This window comes from Astatotilapia calliptera, chromosome 4 (genome assembly GCF_900246225.1).
Source record: "Astatotilapia calliptera chromosome 4, fAstCal1.2, whole genome shotgun sequence".
Lineage (NCBI taxonomy): Eukaryota > Metazoa > Chordata > Actinopteri > Cichliformes > Cichlidae > Astatotilapia > Astatotilapia calliptera.
This window is the reverse complement of record NC_039305.1, coordinates 3941565-3967365: the sequence shown is the minus strand read 5'-3', so window position 1 is coordinate 3967365 and position 25801 is coordinate 3941565. Positions and strand designations below refer to the sequence as shown.

The 25801-nt window shown below is 40.6% G+C and overlaps 1 protein-coding gene across 1 annotated transcript in view; it reads right to left on the bottom strand.

Annotated features, from left to right (window-relative positions):
* The window catches only part of gas7a (growth arrest-specific 7a), a 53926-nt gene that overhangs the window by 25979 nt on the left and 2146 nt on the right, over positions 1-25801 (bottom strand). Inside the window, exons 2-5 of the mRNA XM_026164039.1 lie at positions 21859-21982; positions 12428-12505; positions 8101-8186; positions 5343-5405 (exon numbers count right to left, since the gene is read on the bottom strand). Coding sequence (XP_026019824.1) covers positions 5343-5405; positions 8101-8186; positions 12428-12505; positions 21859-21982 — 351 coding nt within the window. The remainder of the gene's footprint in view (positions 1-5342; positions 5406-8100; positions 8187-12427; positions 12506-21858; positions 21983-25801) is intronic.

The following is a 25801-nucleotide window of genomic DNA, read 5'->3' as shown; positions in this document are numbered from 1 at the left end:
TTTATTTAGTAAATTCTTTTAAAGTAAACTACGGCCCACCTGCAGGACCTTCATGGCCGAAGAGGGTCCCAGCCCACACTTTGGGAATCCCTGTTTTAATAGGTTGACATGTAAGTTAAAAGATGGTTGGATCTAAGAGCATCCACAGTACAATAGATGGCCAGTTTAGCATACCTTGGATAATAAGAAAGAGTAACCTTTGTCCTTTAGATGCAGATGGACAGCTGAGTCTTGTCCTGTGGAGGTGGCTCTTCTATGTTGTGCCATGCGCTTGTGAAGTGGCTGTTTGGTCTCTCCAATGTAGAGGTCTGGGCAATGTAAAGGTCACTCTTTCGAGGATTCCAATGTTCTCATTTTGGACAGAGAGGACAGATGGTTTGAAAGAGGAGTGAAAGAAGCCATCTATGTCTACTGTGAGCGACTGTCTTTGAACAGAGGCGGTGGCTTACGACACCAACTGTCTGCCATCTATAATCCAGTTTTGAGATTTTCCCTTCCCAGACGCCTTAATGCCCACTCACATCCTGGGCCATCTGACCTCAGGAAATCACATGATAGGGTGGGGCCAGGTTTCACAATGAGCTCACCTGAAACCCTGGCTGATTGTGACCCACACCCGTTTTCACACCTTGGCTCATGTGATTAGGTAGAAGATCATCAGGGGGTCCTTTTGTCCCTCTTTTGGGGGGAAACTCCCACTGGGTTTAAATCTGGGACTCTCCACCATTTGACCCTCGAACTGAAGAAGCTTCTCGGATGAGAGGTGAAACGTCTTCAAGCAACTTAAAGAAGTCCAGATGCTTTTCTTTCCAAGCTCCTTAGACTACGATGACCTGGATGACTGAGAACCTTCACAGACAATTGGAACAATACTTGGCCTGCGACACTCAAGTACACATATTGAGAAAGGGCCACAGTCTCCAACCAAATAAAAACTTACTTGCTAGCAGAGAAGCGAGCTAAGATTAGCCAGCTAACTGTTACGGTAAACAGTCATTCATTTCAGTTGGCTGTTCAGGTAACATTAACCACATTATTGGGTATTCAGTTTATGTAGGCATCTTGTCTCAAACTCAGTTTTGACACCTAAAACCAAGAAGTATTTCAAGCCAATGTTAGCAAACACCAGGCTACTTGCATGACCAAATTGCTAAGATGGCTAAGAAATTTCTTTTTAATACAGTCACAGAATCATTAAAAAGGATTAAAATTTTTTTTTTTTTAAGTGTAAATGCTCTATATTGCTATATAAATATAGTCTATATTTATTTATACCAGGGATTATAAAGTGTAATATGTACCCATTTTTAAAGCAGCTTTGTTTCTGGCCCCTACCATTTCTAACTTTTACTTGAAAATGGTTGCTCTTTAGCAACAAAATATATATATGTATATATAAATATATATATACACATACTGTCTTTAACGATTGCCTCTCGCTGTCTTCTGCACTGTAGCTGTGGCCAAATACAATACCATAAGAGCAAACCAAAACAGTGAAGCCTTGGAGGCTGGAAAAATACACAAGGAAATAAAATTCACAATGAAGCTACGCTAAGCTGATAATTATCTATTTTAGAGGCAGATGACGCCTGATTTTTAATGGTAAAATAAAAGTGCCATACTTGTGTATATTACAAGCTCTCCTGTACAAGCCATGCAGTAGATTTATGACGCAAATATCTTTATGTTGGAGGGCTCAACAGAGAAGGCAAGAAAGAAGTATAGAACAGTTAATGTTTTTAGATTTTCAGTATTTGTGACAGAGGAGTGTGAATATTTCCATATACAGGTATATTTCCACATAAAACCTTGATTATTTTGCACTTAAAACTTCACCAACCCCAGCATTAATATGTAGTGGGCTTCCTCACTCTCCTCTCTTTGCCACCACAAACAAAGCATCATAACAACTTCCAAAAAACAGAACGTAAAATAGATGAGTAATGCTCTTCTTCTCTTTGTTATATAATCGCTAAAATCCAGAGGACATGTTAATATGGCAAACTGCCACTGAAACTCACGGGCATGGTAGCAAGCTAATAAACAACATTAACTCACAGCAGCACATTGTAATGTAAAGGAGCAGCGGTGTGATTTACTCTGTGTGCAGACCAGTCACTTTGTTCATTTTCTGCCTCAGAGACCATACTGATTGTCATGGGCACCAGATTTTCCATTACACTGGCTCCACATTTATCATGACTGTTGTTTATCTGCCTCTCACATCCAGCAAAAAATGAGACCATTCATCTAAGGGAAGCCTGTCTGGCTAACTTACTTCTCCCTGATGGCTGCTTAGTGAGGTACTCTGGGGCTGAGAATAAAATATTAATATAGATTACCTTTATGCCACAGCGTGTGATAAATCAGACCGAGGCCAGTCTTGGGGGGGTGTTTGAAGTCCAGCCATCGGGCTTGACTGTTTGAATTTAGCACAAAACAAAGCTGCAAGCTATATATGAGTGTAGATTTGCTGAGTGAACTGGCACATTTAGTCCTCAGTCAGCATTCATAAGCATTCGCCCTCATGAGAGTTTAGTATCCAAGCTACAGGCAATGCTTATTTCATTACATATTTTTGTGTTTATTTATTTTGCTGACGAGAGTCGGGGGAGGGGGGGGGAAATCAAGTCAAAGAACAAATGGTCCGTGAGAGACGTAAACCTGGCAGATGAACAAACAACTGAAACGCTCTCTTGCGAATGTTCGTTTTCGAGCAGCATATAGCACATTTCCTGCAAGACTCCACCTTCACAGCCGTACACAGGTTCACCTTACTATAACCCCCACTCAGTTTTCTTCTTTATTGTCTGTTAATATTGTTTCCAAGCCTGGGAGCAACCAGGAATGTTCTTAGTTTATTAGCTGATAAAACAGGAGACAAAACGAGGTTAATCATTGTTAATACAAATACTAACTGTAAGATACATTTAAAGCCATTAATCACATATACAGGTTTAATATCTAAAACATGTTTTAAATTAAAGGTAGCTGAAATATATGGTGCCATTTACACCATTTGCACACACAGATGTTAGGCAGCATTGACACCGATTAATTTCAGGCTTCAACGCTCTTGCTTCTCATTCACATGCATTGGATGATGTCACATGTTGCTGAACTGAATTATGGCTCCGTCGCTTCACTTTGCTCATGAGAATGATGCGGTGGCGTGCACAGGCATCAAAAAATAGGAGCTAATACTAACTTTTAATTGTAGCTTGGCTAGCTTGCTTTTGATAAAGGCTGGTTGCTAGCATAATGCTGCAGTCACAGCCTGAATGCAAATCACAGACTTGTCTATGAACACTATCCCGCTCTTGGCCATACTGTAGTGATACTGAGCAAAGAGCAACACAAACCAGAAATGGAGAAGGTTTATTTTACTTTCAAGGTGAAATTTTCCATTTTGTTACATTTTTTCAAGTTTTACTAGCAGTTAGCGCGTTTGTGTACTGCTAGCGACCAAAGCAATCGATTTCATCCAGTAACCTCCAAGAACGAATGATGCAGAACAGATGCGTTTCCCTAGCAACCAGTACTTAAGTCACATCCATTTTGGCTCTTGATCAATGTTCACATGATGCCACATGAAATATGAGCGTAATGATACCTAACCACTTTATGAGAGATCATATGTTAATTAGCTGAACTTTTCTGGCATTTACTTTTTCACCAGCAGCCCAGATACGTTTTTTTTATTTTACTTTTCAGAAATACTTAACATCTTCTGATAGTGAGCCAGCTTGGTAGCTAACTCTGATGAACCTTGTGAATCCTTTTCACAGTAACATGGCAAAAAATCTGGACCGTGTTTTAACTCTTCTTTCCATTTGTTCGGACCCAGATTGCCGTTTCTTCACTGAAACCTCCTCTGCAAAGATGCCAGCTGACGTGGTACCGAGCACGTGCAGCCCAGCAACAAGTCAAACCACAGGGGCATGAATGTTTCACTAAAAACCTCAAGTCTCAAAAATTATTAAATCTGATCCGATCGGTCAGATGTGGTGAAGGTGAAAACAAGGTCGCGAGGCGGCTGCTTCTCGTGTGTGAAGCCTCGGCGCCCCGCGAGGGTCCATTTTGCCAACAGTCATGGATGTGAGCGTCTCCATGACAACTGTGGAGGGGTTGTGTAACGTGAGGTGCACCACGACGAACAAAAAGACACCTCTGAGGGCCGACGTCACTGATTTAGTTGTTATCACCTGTATTTTTTTTTCCAGCTGCTGCAGAGACATTTAGCATGCATGATTGTTTTTTTTTCTTCCCAAGCATCAAGACTTCCCAGAAATTCCTCTTTTTTTTAGTGGAGAAGGAAAGAAATCTCTCCATGAGAACTCTTTGGATGAAGCCAAAGAACAACAATAGATCTGCGAGCTGTGAAAGGCTTTGGAAAAGCAAACAAAGAGGAGGAAGAAATAATCTTCAAAACAGTATGTCTTCTGTGAATATCTGAATGGTTCCCCCCTCCCTCTCAAACCACCACCACCACTTTCTCCTATGGCGGTGTTTTCCATTTCAACACCCATTAATCAGTGCTATTGCCTTTGTCACCATGGAAACTGGACTTGCTGCATCTCTCTCAGGTCTGGTGGTGTTTTTCACAATAGCCAGACTGACGGCTCCCGTGGCTGCAGCAGGTCAGCGAGCCCACCGAGTGCAAAATCAGCCCCTCGCGAGACACAAAACCCACCTCTGTCTGCTTCTCCATCAACGCACGACCGCCTAACCGCTGCCCCCCACCACCCCCTCACCACAGCCTGCATTATGGACTGAGAGATTACATAACTGCAACTACTGTCTGGGTATCTTCACACAAAGCTACTGTGTACATTATAGAAAAAAATCCCTGCACCGTGGTGAAGACCTCAGTTTCTACTCCGAGTGTGACCTGCAGAGGGTGATAACAACTGGAGGAGACAAACACACACTTAATCTGACATATCATAAAAATACCAACAGGATTCTGCAGGCTCCTCACTTATCAGTCATTAAAAACACATCAGAGAGTCTCCAAAGCGTGAATTAATCTTTGACAGACATAAAATCAATATTATAGACTGAGGCCGCTCAAGTCAATGAGACCGATATGAGTGCGAGACTCCCGCACAGCCTCTTCATTCAGATGATTGAGGTATCCAGTATTGCAGGGAACCCCCTCACATTACTCCACAAGGACATGTAATGCATTATGATTTGAGTTTAACGTCAACAGATGGTAAAAGAGAAAAAACAAGTGATTTGAACTTAATTGAGGTGCATGAGGAGCTTCAGCAGAGGATGCACAGATAGAAGCACAAAGAAGGAGAAGAGGAAGGATTAAGTTTCTCAGTACTCACAGTGATCTTGGTCTCCTTGACCTCCTTGATCTGCCTCTTGGCCGGCGAAACAGAGCCGGGGGGCTGCGGGGCGAGACAGGAGGGATCGTCAAAACTCTCCTCAGTGTCAAAGCTGGCTTCCATCATCATCCCTCTCACCTCCTCCTGCTTCTCTATTCTGGGAAAGCCTCACTCTCTCCTCTCTCCTTTCTCTTTCCCTCCACGCACCAAGGCTGCCAACGGTCTCACAAGCCGCGGAGCGAGCGGAGAGGAGTTGCGTTGCAGGAGGGGGAGGGAGGGAGGTGTGTGTAACTGCGGTGGGAAGGTAGCATGAGGGAGGAGGAGGAGGGAGGCAGTAAGGGGAATTGTGGCGGCTGTGGGAGCGTGACAAAGTCTTGCCTCCGGTTAATCTGCTGTCACATGAGTTTTAAGGTTGTAGCCCAATCACCACCTCACCTCCACACCTGCCTTCCCCTTTCACCTCACCCAATGATGTCCATGCAGGAGGAGAGATAAAAGATGAAGAAACATCACTGAGCTAGTTCAGGGATGGAGGCACTGGAGGATGGGAAGAAGGGAAATTTCCGAGGAAAGAAGAAAAAAGAGAGAGGACAAGGAGGCAGATGAGGAGGGGGGGGGGGTGTATTTACATGATCCTTGCCCCCCCTCCCTCCCCAGAGACCCAAATAGTGAGGGAGGAGGGAGCAGCAAGGCGTAGGTGTTGGTGATGGGGGTTGGCTTGATGGAAATGGCTGAATGATGATATTTAAGAGACAAATTACAACTGGGAGGAGGGGGGAGAGAGCAGGAGGGAAAACAAGCAGCCAATGAGAAGCAGCGTCTCTGATTGTGTGTGTGTGTGTTTGGGAATGAGACGCATGCACATTACAGGGTTAAGCAAGTGCTCAGATTCAGCTGTGTGTAAACAGTGTGTTTACACCGGCAGCTACATCGCTATCGTCTTCCTCACGTGATGCCGCTTCACCCGAGGCATTGAACGTAAAAGCTGCGCACGGAGCAGCTTCCTCGCCACACCTTCGTACAACACCCACCTGGTCCAACAACAACACCATCAAACGAGAACGACACCGAGGAGCGCGACAAACATGTTCTCACCTTGGTCGTGCAAAACATGGCGGCTGGCAGCTCTGACCGCAACAACCACAGTCCAGGTTTGGCGGGATCCGTGGACCCGGCGCTCCCAGAGCTCCCAGTGTGAGCTTTGATTATTTGTTATTATTTTTTGGCTGGCCTGCTTCTTCACAAACTCTAACATTTGTCCAAATCTCAGACGCCCATATGGCCCAACTGTCCGTCCACCTATACTCTCCTGTGTGATCATGACACTGTATGCCCTCATCTGACTCGTAATTAGTCACGTGGGTTGGCATGTAATCGAAGTTGGCCTGGGTCCATCGGAGCTGCGGGAGCGGCCCTGCTTTCAGTGGAAAGAGAGCGCCAGCTTCCTTTGAAGTGGAATCTTTTACAGGAAAACTGTGGCTGTGGTGATATGGGTGATTGTGACCACAGAACAGCCTGACCAAACTAAAGAGCGTGCTGTGAGTGCTGCTCGCTTTTTACAGAAAGGAGGACGCGAAAAGACACGATGCACAAACAAAAACACGTGACTTTTTGGCAGTTCAGAGTTTTAGCAGCAAATCTGGGCGATGTCTCACTGAGCTGAAGTATCTAGTATCCAATCCTGACAATCATTGCTAAAGAGTAAGACAGCCAACAGGGCATCATACAGTAATTCTTTGGGGAACAGGCAGTGATTCAAGACTGCATGGAGGTTCTAGAAAAAGCATAAAAGCTTCTAAATACTGAACTCTGAAAGTGAGCTTTTCCATTTTTATTTAAACAGATGTTTTAGCCATTTCTTGCCAAATGTGCAACAAATGAGCGAGCTATCAGCTATTCTTAGTAAATATATCTTCAGAGAAATGAATTCCAAGTGCTCAGATACCAAGGTTACATTCTCAGACTGTGTTGTTATTATCCTAAAGCAATTTCAAACAGTTTTAACCTGAGAACAGCTGCAGTTTGTCATTTCTGAGAAACCTTCAAACCTAAACTTTGCCAAAATGACTGTGATCACCTCATGTTTCAGTTTAAAGTAATAAAGAGAGGGAATTATAGGTTAATTTCTTCCTGGTTTTGGAGTCCTATGCTATAAAAGAAGATGAGACTGGAATAATTACATTTATCAGCATTAATGAGGGTGAAAACCTTTGTTACTGTAACAGCAAATTATTTTTTGACAGCTAAGGAAAATCTACATGTAAGTGATCTTAAATAGACACGTGGTGCACTCAGTAAGAAAACTGTCAGAGTGGAGGATGCTTTAAGTAAATAGAAAGCAGTCTTAGCACTTCTGATCTATTCATAGCTTATGAGTTGCTATTAATTTAGAAACGTTACATAAAGGTGATTTGTATGAAATCAAACTTAATTTTGGTTAATGATTGTCCAGTTTTATCAACCAATCACCAGTGACGGGGTATCAGATGCTCAAATTTGAGATACTTGTTGGTTAAAAGACGAATGCATTGACCCTGTGAGACTGTGATGGTGATGGTAGGTAACTCTGATGTTAGGTTTGGCAAAAAAAACGGATGTAAGCCAACTCCTAAGAAATGGGTGTTTTTATTGGACGAGAAAGTGGAAAGTGGAGAGGAGACTTGCTTTGATTAAAATGTGATCACATCATAAAAGTAATCATCATCATCATCTGCTGTTACTTCAGACTCAACATCATTGCGCGCCTCTTTCGGCTTACCTGCTTGTGCATCGCAGGTTTCCTCAGAGAAACATTAGCGACCTCTGCAGGCTGACCTTTCTTTGTGCTGCTGTGGCATCCGTTGGCTGAAGAAAAGCAGATAATTACTCACGTTAGAGTTTAAAGTATTTTTCAGCACTGAGTTGACAAAAACGAGCAGATGGTAAGTGAACGAGTTACATCCTGACATGCAGAATTTCAGAACAAGAAAGAACTGTCAGCGTTAATCTCGTTAAAATGACGTTAACGCGACAAATCTCCGTTAACGAGTTACTGCGGATGTGTGAGGCTGGACGGCGTCAATGTGTTAACAAGCTAACGGCATTGATGCCGTCCAGTCCCAAGCACGGTTGTGTTAACGGGTGTGTTAACAATAAGGTGTTAACATCACCTTATTGTGTCAGACAAATTGAACTGCAGCTGCAGGGATTTATATTTTGATCCAGAGGACAGGGAACACCTGGGAAAGATGCATCAGTTAGGGATTCTCTTTGCGCCATAGTGCCCCCTTGTGGAATAAGTAAAACAAAGCAATCTTGTTTATGGCATCATTTGATTTAATTTAGTTGGATTTGGTCGCCATCCATCCAAACATTTTTAGCCAGTCACAACAAAACCATAGATGATATCTCAAATTAAACACAAAGGCAGTGAACGGATCATCCAGTCATGGTGACGGGAAAAGCGTCATAATGTAAATGGGCGGGGCTTCTACCGTTCAGCCGCTAAATCTGTAGAAGTGTAGAATTCATAAAATATGAATCTACATTTTTACAATGTTTATCTACTAATTTTACCCTTGTTGGTTTATACATGAGAGAAATAGTAAAAACTGGCTAACTGATGTTTAGCCACAAATACCTTTTATAAGTAGTGACACTAGAAAAACTACAGCTAAGTTTTTAAATTAAAAAGTAAACGTCTATAATAAAGGCACACATCCTTGAAACATTTTCTTTACAGGCTACGTCCAACTAAAATAAGACATGAACTCTAGAAACAACCCAAAATATCATGTTAACTAGCTGCTGATTCAGTAATTCATTGAATAATTCAGCAATCAGTGTTTAGCTGTTAGACCCTTTGGAGGACACTGAGTATTTTTTACTACTACAGTGTTCTAATTTCACATTGGTACAGTGTGGTTCTGTCCTCAAACTCACACAGAAAAGCATATTGAGATATTCATAATCTGGGCCCTCGGGGTTCACAGCTCTGTAGCATGTCCCTGGTTTCATCCTACAGGCCCATGATGGTTCCTCATTTCTTTGTGATTCATGAGCTGTCGGCTCGTTGTATATCAAACCGGCCCATCTCCAGCTCAAGGTAAACACGTGATCCCGGCAGAGCGTGACCCCCGAGGCCACGCGTCACAGCCGGGGACGCTGATCGGATCAGGGCCCCTCCAGGACACTGAGGCCTCTCCAGAAATAGGGATGAACGTCACTTTACTCAGAAGGGCTCTAAAGAATCCACAACCCTCGGTGACCTTTGTCAGTGACCACAAAACTGAGTATTGGCAGGTTTCTGATCCATGTGGTTTGGACACAAAAGAGAGCAGAAAGGACCCTGTGAGGCCTTCTGTTAAGAAGACAGCTTCAGGGTGAAAATGGGACTCTTGAGGATTTAAACAGAGACAGGAAATGTGGAACAGCTAGCCTGGCTCTTTCTGAAAATACAACAGATCGACTAGTTAATAAACTAATTTTCTTGACTTTCAATGTCGAGAAAATTAGTTTGTGTTGACTATTTCTCACTGACTGACCTCACAAGAACAGCATGAAGAGAGCCAGAGATTAAAAATAAGCAATAATTAAATGCAGAGAGGTGAGAGAAAAAAGCAAATGAAAAACACTCAATGCATCATGGGAATCCCCAGCAGCCTAGACCTATTGGAGTGTATCTAAGGTAGGATTCAGAGTCCCCTGATCCAGCCCTAATTATATGCTTTATAAAAAAAAGTAAAGTTTTAAGCCTAATCTTAAAAGCAGAAAGGGTGTCTGTCTCCAAAGTCCAAGCTGGGAGCTTGTTCCACAGAAGAAGGACTGAAGACTCTGCCTCCTATTCTACTTTTAAACACTCTAGGAACAACAAGTAAACCTGCAGTGTGAGAGCGAAGTGCTCTAATGGGGTGATATGGTACTACGAGGTCTTTAAGAAATGATAAGGAGTGTTTATGACAACACGCCTGGTACAAAAATCAGATTTTTTAAAGTCACAGTGAAGAGAAACAGAATATGTGAGCAGGAATATTTATGAGTAATGTTAAAATGCAATAAGCATAATGCAGCATGACTGCCTAATGTAGCTAATAGTCCAGTATGGTTTAATATGATATGCTACATTTAGGTAACCACACATCGGCCAACTACCTTGCAGAGATGACCGTCCACAAACATGGGCTCTTAGATTGTTTTCTCATTTGATCTAAAGCAAAATAAGGAGTTCAGAACATGAAAGGGTTCCAACTGAGAACCATAAAACATCAGGACCTGAAGCAAGAACGAGTTATCAGACATATTTTTTCACAGATACGGCCCCAGTACCAATTTCTGTTTCCATGTAGCACTTTCATAAGAAGTCACAGAAAATTCCTGCCACCAAAGTTGGAAGCAGGAACATCAGCAGCTATGGAAAGGACTGCTGCAAGAAAATCAGCAATTTCCAAATTCTTTGCAGCATGAAATTGCTTCCCACGATGATTAGAGGACAGAGACGTAAATAAAAAGCAAACAAAAGAAAACACAATCTGTGTTAGCTGTTACAACAAACCTAGAAACTCAATAAAGCAAGGACTCAAAATAAAAGCAGGAAAAGCCCAGGGAACACTTGGAGAGTGAACACACAGAGTGTAACTTGACAAAGTGACAAGGACAAAGGCAAAAACGAGAACATGTATACATCCAACAACAGAAGGTTGGTTACAGAGCAGACCCAAGTGGGAGCAAAAAGAATAAAATCTGAAGTAAAACCAAAAACAACACATAAGAAAACAAACCTGTAAAGAAAGAAAAGACAAATAACAAACACGGAACTGTGAAAACTGACACTAAACAGAATATATCTGGGACCACATCGCATGACATTTTCCAGCCGACATGAAGGCAGACCTGTCTCAGCACCGGCACTGCATCAGTGAAAAAGAGGTAAGCCTGTACTGTATGTCTTCAAAATATCCACAGGTGTGCAACTTATACTAAAAAATACAGTTTTTTCAATACAAAGTCTGGCTCAGAGGTAAACTGGAGTCACTGTAGTTTCTCTGGGTGCACCCCGCCTGTAGGAGCAGAGCTTCTCTGGTGGAAAAGCAGTGATGGTTTTCAGTGACTGCCTCGTGCAGCTGTGGGAGAAAAAGCATCTGCACACCTGCTTACCAGGAAACATCTCTGATTCTAGCTGATCAGCACAGTCTCTTTATTAACTAAGGAGACAGACTCAGAAGGTGCATGTTTATGTATCTGTTGTCCTTAAACGCGTGTTAGGCAACTCCGTCTTATCTTCTTCCCGTTGGATGCCGTGCCGTTATTTCTCCCTGCCTGCTCGGACCAGCTGCTCAGATCCCCGGTTTCCTGTCCAGAGGTCAAAGTCAACATTTGTGCGGCTCAGATCTGAACTGGGCCTTCGCTAAACGTCTTTTTCTCCGAGGAGGGATCGCGCTTGCCTGGTTAAACGCTGACAAACTCCCCTGCAGCTGACTGCCTCCCCGGTTGTTCTTCCTCTAAGTGTGTTTGGGCCACATGCCAGCACAAAGAAGCAAACCATCTGCTATGTGCAAAGATGTCGTTAGCGAGGATGCTGGCAGCGATGGAACATAATAAGCCACTCATTAAGAAAGTGCAGGATTTCCTCTCGTAGTGTTGGATGAGCTTCATGATAATGTAGCAGAGAAATGTATTACGAGAGATTTGTCAAAGGTTCCTTAAGAGCCTTTTGGAAAAACATTACAGAGTCTCTAGAAAAATGATTAGTATTGTGTCACATTTAGCTGAAGGAACATGGTCTTAGCATAATAAGCAGATTAGCACTGATGATGAATGATTGCCAAAAGGCTTAATATGTCTGACTGGATAAATGTTGAAAAATTAAGTTATAACCTGTAGCTCCAAATGCAAATAACCCCAGTGATGGAAGGAGTTTATGCACCGAGATGACACTCATCAGCTTGTTTTTGTCTCTCTTGGTCATTCCTAACCACACAAACCTCCTTTCTCATTCCTTCAGCGCCTATTTTCTGCTCTAGGTGCTCTTATTTTGTTTTCCGTGTGATTGTGCCTTTTGCAATGCTTTCTAAAAATGGATGACTAGGATGATGAAGGCCAAGTTTTACCATATGGTGAGGAGTTCTGTCGTGCCAGCGGTCTCTGCGGGGCTTCAGCTGACGAGGACGGACGTCGCCATGTTGTTTCTGGAACGATATAAACAACAGGAAGGAGGACAGCGTGGAAAGAAGTCAAAACAAAGACAAAAACAGAACTTGCTTTAACGTGAATGTGCAGGGCAGCTTCTCAGTCACTGCTTCGCAGTTGTTCAAGATTAAGGACGGAAACAGCTTTATAGAGACTTCAGGTGTATAAATATGAAGCACAATAGAGCACAGAAGGTCAACGATGCCTTAATTTGTTGGTTTCAAAATCTAGACAGTCAGAAGATGCCTTGTGAGACAGTGGGAAGGAAAAACTCCTTTTTAACAGGAGGAGACCTCCAACAGGCTCAGAGAGGGGAAGCCATCTACTGAGACCAGCTGGAAGAAGAAGGGAAGAGAGAAAAGAGCAGCACAGAAAGCCAAGGACAACACAAACGGTGGGAGAGAGTAGAAAGTGAAAAGAAGTCCTGTAGCATGACTGAGGATAGTTCAGGGTCACATGATCCAATCCTAACTATCAGCTTTACCAAAAAAGGAAGTTTGTAGCCTCATAATAAAAGTAGACAGGGTGTCTGCCTGCCACTTTTAGAAACTCCATGAACCACAAGCCTGCAGTCTGAGAGTGAGGTGCTCTGTTACAATAATATGATACCGTGAGAGATGATGGAGGCTGATCAGGATGTTGTACGAGGAAATCAGGGTTTTATTAAATTTTAATTCTGCATTTAAGAGGCAGCCAATGAAGAATCATCGACCGATGTGCTAGCACAAAAGATTTTTCTAATGTCATGGTGACTTTGTCAGCAGAAGTTGAATTAATCCACAGTTTCTTCTGTTGCAGGAGTGCATGAAGACTCCACCAAGCAGCAGGTTATATGATTGGCTTTTCTGTTTGTTAGCAGGATTACTAGAGACACTGTGGAGTTACGGCTTACAAGTAATTAACTCTCAAAACATTTTTTCATTCTTTTCTACAGCGGCAGAGGACAAAATTAGATGTTCATGCAGCATCTTCACAAATATAAAACTGAAACAGGGCGACATTGTTATGAATTTCTCCAAAGAATTTCGCAAACTAATTCAGATCTTTCTGCATCCAGAACTTGATTCATGCAGAGGGAAGCTTCTCAGTCGCTGACTGATTTTGTTTTTGCTCTTGTGACAGCAAAACAGTCGGAGTCAGACTGCTGGTCTGTGTGACCAAAGCAGCCCAACGGCCAATAAAAATGTATGTACAGAGGGTATGTTTGTGTACATGTTGGTGTAGAAATAATTTGGTAAAATTTAAATATTAAAATTTTATTTGAAAATGTGGATTCCTGTTTATTTGATTGTTTTTGTGACATTTTATCTGGATTTTTCCCTTTTTGATTTTCAGACCTCATCTCAGCACAGAAAAGCTGTTTAGTACTTTAAATGTTATTTTTTTCAGACATTGGAGAAATGACTGCAGATAAGGGCAAGAGGATAAAGGAGAAGTTTTCGTATCCTGAAAAATGCAATAAAAAAAATTAGACTGTACTCATCCATGTATGCAGTCCTTTTAGGTGCAAAATGCCATTCTGGATAAATTTCAACTGGCTTCCTGTAGTTTAGCCGTTTAGCATCAATCATTCCACTTAGCAGAGCAGGAAGTCCTTTACGCTGCAGTAACTGTGGGTGAATTAGTGTCGGTCCTTATGTGCAATCAAACAGCTTCTTCTAAGAGAAACACTAAAGTGTGGATTAGGAGTGATATTCAGCAGCAACGTTACTGTTGTGGCAAGAAAGCTACACACAAATGTCCAAATAGGCATGAAAAGCTTAAAGTCAAGAACTTCTAATATCTGTTATTGCAATGAGGACACTTTAACTTATAAGTCACTGGATATCACATTGCATACTTTATTAATTAATTAATACTTAAATTAGACCTACTAATTTAGGTAGACACTGAAGAGCAATATTTTGGTTTTGTCCGTGTTTTGCTGGTGATTTGTTAGAGCAATGCTCCTGCTATTTCTAATCTGAGTGACTGAATTACTGAGGCCCAAGAGTGAAATTATGGGGAACTCCACAAGTGTAGTGAATGTGTTTTTGTTTGTTTTTTTACACCAGTGGTTATTAAATAATTATGTGTGATCAAAGGTAAATAGTAAATGCAATTTTGTGTCTTCCTGCAAAGTTCTCGATATGTAGGTGAAGGGTGGCAGTGATATAGGCTGTAGTTTTAAGCTGGTTAAGTTTAAATACTATGTGAGGTTTGGGCACTAAGAAGTAGATGGTTAGGTTTGGGTTCTGAAAGCTCCTTGGTTAGGTTTAGGCAATAAAACCTCAGTTACACAGAACAAGAGACTGGTCAACAACCTCCTTCCGGTTGCTACTTGAAATCGTATCCCCCAAACAGTTGGTGAGTGGTTGTTTGAGTTTGCTGGGTGAAATCAGCCGCAAAGAGGGTGCTGCATCAAAACTGTTAACATGTTAATCTTACCTGGTATTTCCCTCTCTCCCACATAAACATGGCAAGTGGTTAATTTACATAAATGCTTTTATTGTAAGAAGCTGTAAACACAAAACAATTCTCCTGTATCATTAAATATCTTTAACTGTTCATTGGCAGGAGGCACATTGCTTCATCAGCTGACTGTATACTGTTAGTCAGTTCTTCAGCACCAAAGGTTTTCATGCACAATAACAAAGCCTCAGCTCCTGCCTGTGAATCTTTTTCATCATTCCAAATCCCACTCTCATATTTGCAGCTCCAAAGGGACTAATTCTGTTGTTTGTTTTAAACTTCCATTGTTTCCATTCAAATTCTGTTGTGTTCATTCAAATTCCGTTGTTTTCATTCAAATTATGTTCTTTTCATTCTAATTCCATTGTTTTGATTCAAATTCTGGTCTGTTCATTTTAATTCCGTTCTTTTCATTGAAATTCCGTTTTTTTCATTCAAATTCTGTTGTTTTGATTCAAATTCTGTTTTTTTCATTCAAATTCCATTGTTTTGATTCAAATTCTGTTCTGTTCATTCTAATTCTGTTGTTTTCATTCTAATTACGTTCATTTCATTGAAATTCCGTTGTTTTCATTCTAATGCTGTTGTTTTCATTCTAATTCTACTCTTTTTATTCAAATTCTATTGTTTGTTTTAGAATTCTGTTGCTTTCATTCAAACTCTGTTCTATACATTCTAATTCCGTTGTTTTCATTCAAATTCTGTTGTTTTCATTCAAATTCCGTCATTTTTATTCAAATTCCATTGTTTTCATTCAAATTCTATTCTTGTCATTCTATTTCCATTGTTTTCATTCAAATTCCGTTGTTTTTGATCAAACTCTGTTGTTTTCATTCAAATTCTGTTGTTTTCATCCAAATTCCATTGTTTTCATTCAAATTCCGTTGTTTTTGATCAAACTCTGTTGTTTTCATTCAAATTCTGTTGTTTTCATCCAAATTCCATTGTTTTCATTCAAAATCCATTGTTTGTTCTCAAACTCTGTTGTTTTCATTCAAATTCCGTCATTTTCATTTTAATTCCGTTGTTTTCATTCAAATTCTTTTGTTTTCATTCAAATTCCATTGTTTTGATTCAAATTCTGTTCTGTTCATTCTAATTCTGTTGTTTTCATTCAAATTCTATTCATTTCATTCTTATTCCATTCATTTCATTGAAATTCCGTTGTTTTCATTCAAATGCTGTTGTTTTCATGCAAATTCTTTTGTTTTTGATCAAATTCTGTTCTTTTCATTCAAATTCCATCGTTTTCATTCAAATTCCATTGTTTTCATTCAAATTCCATTGTTTGTTCTCAAATTCTGTTGTTTTCATTCAAATTCCATCGTTTTCATTCAAATTCCATCGTTTTCATTCAAATTCCATTGTTTGTTCTCAAATTCTGTTGTTTTCATTCAAATTTCGTCGTTTTCATTTTAATTCCGTCGTTTTCATTCAAATTCCATTGTTTGTTCTCAAACTCTGTTGTTTTAATTCAAATTCCGTCGTTTTCATTTTAATTCTGTTGTTTTCATTCTAATTCTGTTGTTTTCTTTTAAACTTCCATTGTTTTCATTCAAATTCTGTTGTTTTTATTCAAATTCTGTTCTTTTCATTCAAATTCCATTGTTTTGATTCAAATTCTTTTCTGTTCATTCTAATTCTGTTGTTTGTTTTAAACTTCCATTGTTTTCAGTCAAATTCCATTGTTTTGATTCAAATTCTGTTCTTGGCCCTGTGCTTCGTACGTCGCTTACTACATCCAAGATCAAATGAAACATCCAAGACCAAATCATCGCGCTAACTCTGAGCTCGCTATTCCGGTTCCCCGAACACACCTGTTGTTGACGATTAGTATAGCTGGATGAAGTAATGTGAGATCACTGGGTGGCCCAACAGGGGCTACGCATCGATAGTAGAAACATTGATCGGCAACCCTTTGATTGGTCGGCGAAAATGTCGAAGGAGCGCGCTCGGTATTTTTCGGCAGCAGAGCAAGAACTCTTGAGTGAGGGATTTCAGGAGTTTCAGAGTTTAATTAAAACGCAAGGGAACACTGCAAAGGCTGCAAAAGCAAGGAGAGAGGGCTGGCAGAAAGTTGCTGACAAATCAAACTCGTAAGTAATTCAATAATAACAATAATAATGGAGTGGATTTATATAGCGCTTTTCAAGGCACCCAAAGCGCTTTACAATGCCACTATTCATTCACTCTCACATTCACACACTGGTGGAGGCAGCTACGGTTGTAGCCACAGCTGCCCTGGGGCAGACTGACAGAAGCCAGGCTGCCATATCGCACCATCGGCCCCTCTGGCCAACACCAGTAGGCGGTAGGGTAGATTTATCATATCACACCATATTATCCAATATTATATTACATTATATTATATTATAATATGTTATATTATATCCCCTTTCACATTAGAGCCACAACAGGACCCACTAGAACATGGGAACAAGTAAAAGTGAAATATAAGAATATTCTACAGAATGGTAATATTTATCACTTATATTGCTTGTCGTCTCTTGGAAAGAGACCCTGGAATAATCTGTTTGTTTGTTCATAACAGCAACCAAGAAAAGGGCAGAGCAAAAAAAAAGACAGGTGGTGGTCCTGCACCCCCTCGTCAACAAGTTGGTTAAGTGAATAATACCCTCACGGGAAAATCGATATCTCTCTATGAGCACACTGTCGCGCTGAGCTAAAGGATCCTGTCTGTCCCGCAATATACGCTGAATTCTGAGGACTCTCCTTATCAATCTTGCACCTTCCGCAATGGGTTGGTCGCGTATACGGACAGGACATGGCTGCGACAGGCTTCCCAAATCCACCTTCGCTTTTATAGCCGTGGTCTCTCATCTTGATTACACGAAGTAATTTACAATTACTACTCTGAAATATGAATTACATCTGTAATAATCACATACATGTAATAGAATGTTAATAGTACATTTCCCTTTTTTAGGAAATGACCTGTATGTATCTGTGTGAAATCAATAAAAGGATCAAGTGCTGCATTATCTTTAGTTACATTGATGTTATTTATTTATGGTGAAACAGTGGTGGAATATCGCTGTTGCTTTCGTATGAATGACGCGGACATACCTGCGTGGCCGCGATCTAATCCTGTTTACATAAAGTAAACCTGCTCCCCAGCAGGTTTACGCTTACGGCTCTGTTGCTATGACAGCAAGTCCCGGATGGGCTTCGGGGAACCGAACGATCCAGGATCACGCGAAATCGTCAACAATCTCATCCAGCTAACTCACTTAGCGCGGTACGAAGAACAGGCCCCTTGTCATTCTATTTCCATTGTTTTGATTCAAATTCTGTTCTGTTTATTTTAGTTCTGTTGTTTTCATTCAAATTCTATTCATTTCATTCTAATTCCATTCTTTTCATTGAAATTCCGTTGTTTTAATTCAAATGCAGTTGTTTTCATTCTAATTCTACTCTTTTTATTCAAATTCAATTGTTTGTTTTAGAATTCTGTTGCTTTCATTCAAACTCTGTTCTATACATCCTAATTCCTTTGTTTTCATTCAAATTCCATTTTTTGTTCTCAAATTCTGTTGTTTTCATCTTAATTCCGTTGTTTTCATTTTAATTCCGTTGTTTTCTTTCTAATTCTGTTGTTTTAATCCAAATTCCATTGTTTTCATTCAAATTCTATTCATTTCATTCTAATTCCGTTCTTTTCATTGAAATTCCATTTCCATTCAAATGCTGTTGTTTTCATTCTAATTCTACTCTTTTTATTCAAATTCTATTGTCTGTTTTAGAATTCTGTTGCTTTCATTCAAACTCTTTTCTATATATTTTAATTCCGTTGTTTTCATTCAAATTCCGTTGTTTTCATTCTAATTCTGTTCTTTTCATTCTAATTCCATTGTTTTCATTCAAATTCCGTTGTTTTTGTTCAAATTCCTTTGTTTTCATGCAAATTCTTTGGTTTTTGATCAAATTCTGTTCTTTTCATTCAAATTCCATTATTTTCATTCAAATTCCATTGTTTGTTCTCAAACTCTGTTGTGTTAAATCAAATTCCGTCGTTTTCATTTTAATTCCGTTGTTTTCATTCAAATGCTGTTGTTTTCATGCCAATTCTTTTGTTTTTGATCAAATTCTGTTGTTTTCATTCAAATTCCGTCGTTTTCATTTTAATTCTGTTGTTTTCATTCAAATTCTGTTGTTTTCATTCTAATTCTGTTGTTTGTTTTAAACTTCCATTGTTTTCATTCAAATTCCGTTGTTTTTGATCAAATTCTGGTCTGTTCATTCTAATTCCGTTCATTTCATTGAAATTCCGTTGTTTTCATTCAAATGCCTTTGTTTTCATGCAAATTCGTTTGTTTTTGATCAAATTCTGTTGTTTTCATTCAAATTTCGTCGTTTTCATTCAAATTCCGTTGTTTTCATTTTAATTCCGTAGTTTTCATTCTAATTCTGTTGTTTGTTTTCAAATTCTGTTGTTTTCATTCAAATTCCGTTATTTTCATTCAAATTCCGTCATTTTCATTCAAATTCCGTCATTTTCATTTTAATTCTGTTGTTTTCATTCTAAATGGAAAGATTTCAGCTGATCCTCCTTCGTGCACCTCCTCTATTACAGTAAATGACACTGGCTGAAAACAACAAGCAGCTTCCTAATAAACACAACGATGTACGCTGGCATCCTGGTGGCAGCTGTTTTGAAGCTTCATATTCAGATGTGAAACAACAGCAAACTAACAAATGAAAAGAGACTGCTGCCGCACATGGCTTCTGAATGTAAAAATAGCTTTTGGGTTATTTTTTTCTGCACTGTGTGTCTGTTTGTGTGTTTGTGCTTGAGCCAAAGAGCAATCGTTGCCAGAGGTGCTGTGGGAGCAGCCTCAGTTTGTCCCGTGGGAGCCCATCCTATCCCCCTGGATTCCTTTCCAAATGAAGTGTAACACACACACACACACACACCGGAGCAGATGTTTGTGAAAGGTCACCTGCCTTCGAGCTTCTGTATTAGTACGACTCCTCAGCGGTGGGAGCAGAAGACAAACAGCAGAGAAAAGACACTTCTGAATCCACAGTCTCACTGCTCGGTATCGAGTGCCACACGTTTAAGATAATCAGATTAAAGTGGATCGAATCGGCAGGCCTTTCTCCACATGAACAGGCTGCTGAGATACAATGATGGGGAGGAATGATAATGAGGCCTCTCACCGTTCACAGTGTTAAAGCGCTGAGAGCTGAATGCTGAGATATATAAATTAAACCAGATCTGCTGGAATCAGCACATTGGAGGTGTAGATTTACTGTAATGCCCAACGGCAATAAACAGTACAGTTTGATTGTTTAAGCTGATTTTCAGTGGATTCAGATGGAACGTTTTGTTCCTGGGTATCAATTCCTTTGCACAAATATATGACGGTGTTTAACAAAAAAAAGGAAAAATCATCATGGATATGCAGAACAATTAATTCAGTCAGAAAGCACTTTTGTGTAGACGTCTCTGTGACGATGAAGGGCCAAAAATGCAAAAACAAAAGGAAATAAATGTCTTAATAAAAACCAAAAAACATCATGAAATGCAAGTAAATGTTTCTCATATGGTTTTAATTTTCAGTTGTTAAATATAATAATAATAATAATAATGGACCTGATGTTGTGTTTATCATTAATTATGTTCAGTTTGCTTCATCTTTAGTTTTTCACCCTCGTGTGTTTCCTGTCAGTTTATCCTCAGTTACAGGTGCTGTTTGTTTTGACCTCTCGGTTTAGTCTTTGGGTTTTATAGTTAGTTTCCCTCAGGTCCCCCTTTCTGCAGGTCTTCCTGTATGTTGCTTTATGTTGTTTTATTTTGGTAGCCTTTGTCCACGGTCTCGTTTCCCTGATTGTTTGCACCTGTGTTTTCTCTACAGCTGTGTTCACCTTCCCTCAGTGTGTCTGTGTGTGTTTGTGCTCTCGGCTTGTTTCTGCTCGACATACTGTTTGCTGTGTTTTCTGTTATCTCCTGTGGTTCCTGAATTCCTGTTATTTTCCCCAGTGTTTCTTTTGCTTAACCATGGACTTGTTCTTTAGTTACCTTTTGCACTCCTGTTACACCTGCAATAACGAGTCATCTTTATTTTGCTCTTTGCCTGCTCACAAACCTGCTTTGATGTCCTCATTCCTTCTTTAACCATAAAAAGCTTTGCAATAAAAACCAAGCTAATGTTTGGATTCCAAAAACTGGAGTTCCTAATGGTCAGTTTAGTCTGGATACACAAGTCAGTCAGTCCCCACAGACTGTCATAATGACTCTACAGAGGGTCAATTCTTTATATTGATTACCAAGCTGGTTTTGTTAAGACTTAAAGGTAGGGGTGTGGCAGCTTTGACCTACGTGTGCTCCAACACAGGAAGCTGTAGATTATCAATTAGGCTTCAGTTAACTGGAGACCAGTTGGCAACCATCTTACAACAACTGGTCACAAGAGAAAAATATGTTTTCTGTGACTGGTTGGCTGTGCTGCACAAAAGCATTTAGTTACCTACTAGCAACTAAAGCAATTGCAAGGAGGTTTTTGACTTTTTATAATTTATTTCAGCCACAACTTCCAGAAATCACTTGTCAACTGGTTGGGAAAACACATTTTTCTCAAGCAACCTCTGTTTGATAGGTCATGGACTGGTTTCTAAACCTGTGTGACTGAAGCCCGATGCTCTACCTCGACAAGCTAGTGTGACTGAATTGGGCGTCTGTCATGTTTACGCTGTTGGTTTCTTATGAAGCATTTTTTATGGAATCTGAAAAATAAGAAGCAAATGGGTTGATGCAATTATGGTTACATCCAACATATTTAGTGTGTGATTACAACTGTTTTCCACATGTTAGAGGAACCATCATTTAACTGGTGTATCTAATCTCAAGCTGGTGTTTTATTCAGTGCTCTATCTATACCTTTACTGGAGCTGTTGACATAATACCGCAGTCCCTCAGGTGTAATGTAGCTGCTCCATCCCGGGGGAAGAGGCCGGCTGTCAGTCTCCTCAGTGGGTGCGGCAGAGCTCTCAGGGGCTGGCTTCTGTCACAGAACAAATTCCCAGTTTACTACCACATAAACCCAGCATGTGTCCAGGTGTTTCTGCATGAAAATATTACAATACATTATTTTAATATGGATGTACAGCCTGCAGGAGACAACATACTGCTATGTTTGACCTTAACTCCTGTTGGTTAGCTCCACAATATTTTTAATTAGGCAGTTTGTCTCCTAATTTCCTATCAAGTTGCACAGTGCACATTTGGTTGATTAATCCCAGACACACGGAGCTGAAAGCTAGTTTGGTTTAATAACGTGGCCATTAACTGCTGGGGATCCTGAAGGCTGTGCAAATAGATAGCTGAGTTTACCCCGAGTGAGGGAAGATTGAGTAAACGCGTTTGTAATGTGATGCTGCTGCGTCATTAAAGTTTATATCACGTTACCGCCTCTACACAAGCTTGCATACACAGTAACTGTAAGGAGTCATGACAACCTCTGGGATAAGTAATGTTATTATCATCGTATTCCCATTCGGCTTTTCAGCGCTTCGCACTTGCTACATAATGGTGTTATTCATGTGGTGAAATATGATCCACTGAATGGATAAATAATGATAAATGCTCGCTCCACCTTATCAGCAATCCCCAGGAGCCTCCGTCATGCTGAAGCCATTTTATTTGGGCTGCACTCGGAGCGCGCAGGGCCAGAAATTACTGCAGCGTGCTTTACAAGGGAAAAGTCGTTTTTAATCTGCAGGGATCGCCGCCGCCTGGCTGTTCATTTTCAAACGCAGGCTAGCGTGGCCCGTACAGATCTGTCTGCTGAGTCTGACAGAGGCTCTGCTGAACTCCAGGACGGTGCACTCCAATCAGACATCTGAGGGGAGGTGGGCGGATGCGACGGGACAGATATATAAATGGAAGATTACAAGCGGAGTGATAAAGGAGCTGTATCGTGTTTCTTTGCTCGGATGGGTAACAGGGCAGAGTGGGTGGATAAAGTCGATTGATGTGCAACATTAAATGGGTCTCATTGGCTCTTTTCTATCCTCGCTTCTGATGTCGGTGTGCTGTGAGAGCAGCAGATAACTTCAGCTGTGGATCTCTGCAGTGTGTTAGATGCTGAACTCACAGCTAGGGGATGTTTACTGCACGGACAAGATAAGTGACATCCTCTCCTGACAGTGACACCTATGCCATGCGGAGGCAGCAAGTCTTTTTTGCACCAAGCATTAAATTATACCTGTTAAAATGCAACAATTACTGGGGCATTAATTATGAGAGAGAATGTCAGATGGTATCGTTATAGAGCGTGATGCATATGGTTCCACCTTCCTTTTTGAGGAACCCAGATGTTCTGTGCACATCTGCAGTACTGTAGCATATAGAGCATGTTCATTAGTGTCCTATTTGAGACTGACTGAAGGAAATTGCCTTCCCGGGTTTCCTCCGTGGCGTGAGCGATAAGCAGAGTTCTGTCCTTTCCTTCTAAGATTCCTAATTATTTAAAGTAACACTCAGGTATGCCATTCAGCGTGTTAGTACGAGCTCGGGAGCAGCTTGGGAGAACAAGAAAACAGAGACTGCTTTAGGTTGCCTTCCCAATCGACTCAAAGGTTTATTTGATACACAGCAGTTTATATAGATGAAAAAAGGTTCGTGTGTCAGCTTTCCCAGTTCAAACCGGTACAGACCAAATAAGGAAACGTCTTCCTGCCTTCTGAGCAAAGAAGTATCCTGTGTGTAGTTTATCAGTTCAGCTATAATTTATGATCATCCCAGCAAAATACACTCCTAGACATAAAATACAGAGTTCTTTCATTAGTGAATTCTGAAACGAACCACCTAGCCTTTAACGAGCCTTTTCCAGGAGATAAAGAAAAGGGAGGATGGGAGTAAAGAAGTGGTCTCATCTCTGTGGTGTTTTCGACCTTCTGGTACCAGCTTGTGAGTCTTACACATTAATTCTTGGGTCAGAGAGAAAGAGAAAAACAACTAGTAGATTGGCCTTATTGAGTAACAGTTTTCCTGTATAAAACAATATCCTGTAAATGCTTACCGTGGTATCAAAATATCATAACACTGACTGAGCCAGCTTTAAGGTGAAGCGATCGAAGCGTCTACCAATGCAAACAAAGAACAACACTGAGTTTATCAAGCGTTTGCCACAAGAAGACAGTGCACATCACTTTGGTTCCTACAACAAGTTTTAAGTTGCCACCACAGGAAGAAACATAAAGGTCACGAAAAATGCAAAATCAGTTCATTATTTAAAAGAAAACGACACCGTGCTCAGTGTCCAGAGTTCCTGAGTCAGACTCAGTCCCCATCAGTACAGATTCAACTCTGTTAGCACATGTAACCCTCCATTTGCTTGAATGGAGGGTTACATGGAACTTGTAATTTATTCGTTATTAAATATTTCTGTACAAATCAGCGTGCCATAATTGCTGCACTGCCCAAAAATTGGAGTTGTGAGGAGCTCAGGGTTGATGGGCGGGTCAAAAAAGAAAAGATACGAAAAGGAAAAAGACTTCTACATGGGAAACTTTTGATATTGTCTTTGATTTGATTATTAGGTTAATTACAGTGAGAAAGGGCCGCAGTATTAAAAAAATCTAACTAACCTAACATTCAACTCTTTGGACTGTGGGAGGAAGCCGGGGGACTTGGAGAGAACGCTGTATAGAACGATCCTGGAGGGCTGGTGGAATTGGGCCCAGAACTTTCTTGCTGTGAAGCAACTGGACCTGGTTGACCACTGTTTTCCAAATTTCTGTGCCCAAGGCAGGCCAAAAAGCAGGTCAAGCCTTCAAAGCACACCTGTATTATTATTTTTACAGAACCCTTCATGGCAACTGGAGTGATTTCATTCTTAACTTTTAATTGTTTTCTCAGATGAAGGCACTTTTGAGCACGACACGTGCAGTTGCTTTGCACATAAATTGTACTTATCCCAGACATTTTCATGTAGTTGCATGCCCTTACTGTCCGAAGTGAAGATCTTGGGCTCTTTGGGATGTTTGGTTTGGTTTCTGCGTGGCTCTTTAGTTTCCTGGCTGTTATTAGTAAACCTCATCAAAAACAAATGACACACACACACCACACTACTAACACAGTCTTTTTAGATTTCATTCATCATTTAAGTGAACTAATAATAATAATAATAATGTTTGTGGTCTCCAGGCATGCTTGAACGTAACTCAGTGCACACTGTGGTTTGTATCTATACAGAGCAAAGCATCCACCGGCAAATAATATACCAACTTCAATTCAGATGGTTGTTTTGTAAAAAAATGATGTAATAACACAACTGTCACCCTCTCAAGACTAATCTCCCTAATTTTAACGTGTCTTTAGATAGCGGTGGAAACAAAGTGGAGGAAAAGTTCCCTATTTTTGATGGAAGCACAGCTTCAGGGAACTGGAGTGTTTATCTTGTTCATCACAGAAGTGCTGGCAGGGCTGTGGCCTCCCGTTAAACGACAGGAAAGAAGACGTCTTCTTGCTTAAAGAAAGAAAGAACAAATCAGCCTTTCAGCGGACTGAGTAGGGCATCTGTGAGATAATTTCCGGGCCCTCCTCTTTTTTCTTCTTTTCTTTGTCTAAACCAGCGTCCTGTGTGGAGTGGTAGCACACCCTCCCCGAGGCTTCCTCTTGCTTTTAAAATTGCTTCTGTTTGAAAGTCTGAGCAGCTGCCCCGGGGCACAGAAACAAACCTGTGAGAAATTGTGCTTTTAGATGTTGTCGGAGCAGTCTAAAATTATACACTGGTGCTTTTCTCTTTTTGATATTTTAAGTTGCTTTAAAACCACATTCAGATTAAGAGCCTCAAATAGGTTTGAGATTACTTTGACTT